General features: G+C 31.8%; 1 protein-coding gene across 1 annotated transcript; it reads left to right on the top strand.

Annotated features, from left to right (window-relative positions):
- The first annotated feature begins 2,516 nt into the window (after nucleotides 1-2,516).
- LOC102587782 (uncharacterized) lies at nucleotides 2,517-4,175 on the top strand. Its single transcript, XM_006362038.2, has 3 exons — nucleotides 2,517-2,895; nucleotides 3,617-3,741; nucleotides 3,873-4,175. Exons 1-3 carry the CDS (start codon nucleotides 2,683-2,685, stop codon nucleotides 3,937-3,939), a joined length of 405 nt encoding a protein of 134 aa, XP_006362100.1. The 5' UTR covers nucleotides 2,517-2,682; the 3' UTR covers nucleotides 3,940-4,175.
- Nucleotides 4,176-5,769: the final 1,594 nt, after the last annotated feature.

Raw genomic sequence — 5,769 nt, 5'->3', positions numbered from 1 at the left:
TTTTAGCTCAAATGTGCAAGCAATTTTGAAGTATCATCAAACCTTTGAGTTGGGAAGTAGAGGTTCTTCTAAACAAAATTTTCCCATTGTCAATTGCCATAACTTCAGTAGTGGTAGGCAGCTTCTTCGCACAATATTTAGCAATTGAGGTCCAGCCCCTATACAAGTCCGCTTTCAAATATAATTAGCAAGATATATATGAATCGAAAATACAATAATGGGTAAATTTGGGAGAAAATGAGATTATCTAAAGAGAGGGCATGGGTAAATGGAAATGGGTAATTGGGTTAATTGGTACCGGGTTATCCTAGAGGGGGTCGGGTCATTGGGTTAAAAATAGGGAATAGGTTTTTTTTTTAAATTCCGGGTAATTGGGTCAATTTGGATCAATTTTGGGGATTCCGTCTAAATGAGGGGTAATTTTGGTGAAATTAGTAACGGGAGGGGTAAAATTAACTTCATTTTAACGGCGAGGGTAAAGTCAAACAATAAACCAAAATTGGGGGGTATTTTTGACCCTTTTCCCTTTTAAAAATTGAAGTGTTTGACCAAGCTTTAGGGAGAAAATAAGTGTTTATAGAGAGCAACAAAAGTAGTTTTCTGGACACTAAAAAAATTAGCGAGCTCAAAAATGTTTATTTAAAAAGTACTTTCCAGAATAAAAAATAAACTTTGAAGCCCTTTTTAAAAGCCTAGCCAAACACTAATTGTTGGTCAAGAGTACTTGAATTTTCTTGCCATATACTACTTCTCACCAAAAGTATTTTTAGAAAAAAAAAAAAAACTTTTCAAGATAAGCTTATTTTAGAAGCAAATGGCCAAACACGATATATATATATATATATATACACACATCTTTTTAATTCCAAACGAACAAAATGTTGAATTGAATCGTGCCAGTCTCTACTGGGGTTATTACTCATTTTTCTCTTGCAATTGGGTCGTTGCAATTATGGGTTAGATGTCTAATTGTCCAGGTGGTAATGCTCAAGCAAAAACACCCAAATACTAGTTGCAATGGATATGGAATAGAAAGTTTGAAATTTATTAAGTTCTGATCTCATCTTCTCTGGAAATTCCGAAAGTTGTCCTACCGAGACAGAATTTGGAACTTGCTATCCTCTTGCCTAGTAGGCAAAGATTTACCTCCGTGGAAAGGATGATTCATTTGGATTGACATGAGAGTCCAACTACATTAAAAAGACAAAAGTCGATTAAATTCTTTTTATCAAAACCGGGGAATTTCTTCAATCTTCAAAACGATGACTTTGTAAGTTTCAGTATGAGTAATGGTTTCAAAGTAGATAAATGATATAAAAAATAGATAGGTTTAAACTACTCTTTCGACGAATAAAGAATGGATAGTGGTCCAATAAAATAAAAGCATCTATATATATAGATGTGTGTGTGAAAATCTTAATATATGAATTTGTTTGTCAACATTGTATGACACGCATGTTGAAAACGCTACTCAAGTACTCATTGAGACGCTACTCAAGTACTCAAGTAACACTTCATTAATTAGCAATTACTCCTAGCAAAAGCAATTGACAATTATTTTCCCTTATCTTTGAGCCATTAAAAGTTGTACTCATCACATATAAGATATGAGTTGTGACTGAATGCTGAATTTCACTTCAGTGATGATTTCTTGATTTTGTTTTAATGTTTTTGTTTAGTTTCCTTCAGTACTTTTGGAGCGTGTTAACCATTTATCTTAAGTTATGAGTATAATGTAAAATTCCTTGAAAGATTCTAGAATAATGCCAGCTTTTCTACAACAAAGGTTGTGAGAACAAGTCTTGAGCTTCAACAAGTCAGAGATCTTATATATATGTGCACAATTTGTATGTCTTGGTGTATCTTTAGCTAAGTTTGTGAGTTCTGAAGGTTCTTTACCATTGAGGGTTGAATTAGTGCATCGTCGATGTTGACAATTTAACTATGATTTTACATTATCAATCGAATACACCTTTGCAAGCAGGACACCGAATGCAATTTTTATTGACTCTTTACTCTATACACTCTACTATGGAATCTGTCGTTAACCATTTTACATATATGAGCCTTTTGTTTTTTCATGTGTTGTCTTCCGTTATTGTTTTGTTCTTTACTATACGATTATTGATGATCAAAGCGTTATGCAAATCATCAAAAATTGACCATCAGTGGCGGAGTCAGAATTTTCAATAAGGGGGTTCAAAATCTATAGAATAGATACATAAAGTAGTCGAAGGGGGTTCGACTTCTACTATATATACATAAAAAATTATTTTAATCATGCATAAATAATATAATTTTTCGCCGAAGGGAGTTTGGATGAACCCCTTTAGTATAAGGTGGCTCCGCCCCTGTTGACCATGGCTAAAAAATATTGGGACCGGGCCATGCCCATCTAGTATAATATAGGCAAACAAAGTCAAAAGAGTTTTTGTTAGGCTTAAAAGGTCATCTTTCAGCACTACAAAATGTAGTAATGTGTACTATGTAAACCTTCCCCAAACAGTACTAACAAGAACAAAGCTGTCATTTACTTGTATCGATGCATATTAAGTTATAATATATTATCTTGATTAATAAAAAAAAACTAAAAAAACTATATAATATAAAGTCCCTCAACAACAATACTTCATAGCAGAAACAAGCATTCCTGTCCTCACTTTTTTCTCTCCATTAAGATCAATGGCTGTGGTAAACTCTCTTTCAACACCTTTTCTAATTACCAAATCATCTTTCACTACAAGGACAACAAGGCTGCCTGTCCACAGGCAAGTGGTGTTAATTGCAAGTATTCATGACAATATTTCAAACAACATCTCATCATCATCATCGTCATCAACAACAACAACAATTACTCCGTGTCAGATCAAATCAACTTCAAAAAATGGGCTTAAGGTATTTCGTTAATCTTTTTACCAAAGGTGATGGTGGGATTCGATCCACAAGACTTTTGTTTGTTTTGATATTATATCAAATTATATTAGGCCTAGAGTCTATCTAGACATGTATTAGAGTAGGACTCATTCCAATTATTGTGAACTGATGTTGGACCTTCATATTAAATTATTCATACATCAGATGTCCAGTTTTGAGCGTGAAAAAGAAATGAAATGTTTCTTTATATGAATTTGAGCAATCCTCCGTTCATAAGCTAAGTTTTGAATTCAGTTAGATGCAAGATCTATTTTTTACCTTAATTATATGTAATCATTTGTTGCTCAAAACATATCAATTGGTAGAGATCATAGCAATTATCTTTGTTTATTTATCCTTCTTTCTACTTGGAACATATTGATTCGATCTAGTAAGTAGGAGGACTAATCATCCGATCGATAGATTTTGTTTTAGAATTTTGAAATAATATTTGGAGATCATTTTATGTAAGTGATTGTTTATCAAACTGACACGTTATTTCAATTTCAAACTTGAAATATGAAATTTGAAGTTCGAAAAACAAAGTTTAATTTTCACCCGTCCAAACACAAGCTTTCAAATAGCCTTTATCAACTCAATTTCACTTATTGGTACTACTTTTATTTTTATTTTCAAATATCAACCAATTTATGTACAAACGTCTACTGATTTTTCGTATTATATTTATTATATAAATATATAGGTATTTGAAGATAGGTCAACGGGTGTAGTTTGTTATAGAGATGAATATGGAGAAATCACATGTGAAGGATATGATGAAGGCCCTCGTTTTTGTCACCAACCCCCAAAGTCTCCTTCTAAATCAAGGTATATATATAACATTATTATTGTAATAAGTAGAACATATATATATATATATATATATATATATATATTATTAATACAACATATGATTAATTTTATTTTGTATTACTTACTATAACATGTAGAATATTCAGAGATGAAGAGATTGTAGAGCTCCTCCAAAGAAATTGGTTTCATATAGCTGATGGTGCTGTGGAATGAAGAGACTTTGTGCATTCTTAACAGGCTTAATCGACTCGATTATATATGATTCAATTATATATGGTTCAAGTTCAAGCTAATTAGATATTGTTATATGAATACTATATTCATTTTGTTCTATTCAGACTCATGATAGCCGTTGTTGTAAATAAGGGATGATATAGACTTGCCTTTTATTTTCTTACTAGTTAAAATGTATACAAGTATGATTTATGTATCGGATGAATTTGCACTTTCAACCTAATGTTTTTTGCTTCCAAACCTTTTGGGCTCTCACTGACTTTTGATATAAAATTCAAACTTGAAATTTCTCATTTAAAAATTAAATCATTAGAATAGACATATTTTAATTTATTTAATTATATCAACAACACGCTCACGTACATGTGCACCAGATTTTTTTTTTGTGGACCTAACACGTGAAAGTTTTGTTTTGATAATAGGTGTGGTGAGACAAAACTCAAAACTTTCTTCTAAGTTGTGTGAGTGTGTGACCAACTTAAGTTTAAGTTATTAAAAGAATAATTAACCCAATATTTAAGCAGCCCATTATAGAGATAAACTCAAAATACACTACTAAAAAAACGTAAAACTCCAACGGCATGCGTAGATTTTTTGATATTTTTTTAAAAAATAATGACAGGCATCCATTGGTTATTTTTCGCGTAATAATTATAAAAAAATTAAATTTTTCTTAAGAAATTCGACAGAGTTTTTCATTTTGTTTCTCTTTTTTTTTTTTTGTTGCAAAATTCGAGGGACTGTGTTGCTATTTTAAATGCAAAAATTACATTTGAGAAATATAAATTAAAAACAACGATAGTATTTCAAAAATTAGCATTTGTAGACCAATGGCAATTGCTTACTACTGTAAGAATTGTACCAAAAACAACGAAAAGTATTTGAAAAATCACACATGAACATATTGGTTTATATATTAAACTATTTAATATAATAATTTGATATTCATTATTTATTTGCCAACCAATTTATATTTGTGTTAAGTGATTATTTTTTATTACCTCTTTTAGGATTGGCTATGATTCATTCTTGTTCGATCAGAAAATCATCATCTTAATAGGAGGGAGAGGAACTTTGAATTTTTAGTTTGTTTGAAAACTCCCTTACAAGAGAAACTGTTCCTATCTAGGGTGTTTCTCGCTTCTATTTTTGGGTGGCAATTCATTCTAAATCGAGACAAATTACCTTTTTTTTATATGAGGAAGATTTATTTATAAGCTTTTGGAAACTAATTACAAGACCCACTAACAAAGCCATCGGTACATCAAAAATCTGCTAAATCCTTTTTTCTGGTTCACCCATGCAGTATTATAAGGGTAAAAGGCATAAATTTCCCCCTAAACTTGTACCCAAAAGTCATTTACACACTTTAACTAATGGGGCGACCTATTACACACCTTAAGTACATAAAAGTATATTTATTTCCCCCTTCCGTCACCCAACCCAGGACATTATGCCTAGAGTGAGAGCCACTCGCCTCCTAGTTAAGCCACGTAATAAAAGACCCCAATCCGATTCATTTGACCCAAACCCGTTTCTTTTCACCCAAACCCGATTCTTTTCACCCAAATCCATTTTATTTTATCCTAGTCCATTTATTCACCCACCCATTTCCTTTCCCTAAGAACACCAAAACCTAATCGAAAAAATTCGTCTGTAAATACTAATTTTAGCTAAAGATTTCTTCAATTTTGTAGTGTTTTTGAAGCATCCTTGTAGTTTTAACCATCTAATCAAGTTTTCACTGTCATATTTGAAGAACATTGGTGTGTTGTCGATCGAGGCGTTCATCGTTTGGTGGAAGCAAAT

Source organism: Solanum tuberosum, unplaced genomic scaffold, assembly GCF_000226075.1.
Source record: "Solanum tuberosum cultivar DM 1-3 516 R44 unplaced genomic scaffold, SolTub_3.0 scf00376, whole genome shotgun sequence".
Classification (NCBI taxonomy): domain Eukaryota; kingdom Viridiplantae; phylum Streptophyta; class Magnoliopsida; order Solanales; family Solanaceae; genus Solanum; species Solanum tuberosum.
Note: the sequence above shows the minus strand (reverse complement) of the source record. Positions and strands in the feature narration are given on the sequence as shown.

Excerpts from the sequence above, each read along its gene's own strand:
- LOC102587782 (XM_006362038.2), top strand. The coding sequence starts at position 2,683 with ATGGCTGTGGTAAACTCTCTTTCAACACCTTTTCTAATTACCAAATCA. Across the intron at positions 2,896-3,616 it reads CTTCAAAAAATGGGCTTAAG|GTATTTGAAGATAGGTCAAC; the intron begins GTATTTCGTTAA and ends ATAAATATATAG. Across the intron at positions 3,742-3,872 it reads AAGTCTCCTTCTAAATCAAG|AGATGAAGAGATTGTAGAGC; the intron begins GTATATATATAA and ends TAGAATATTCAG.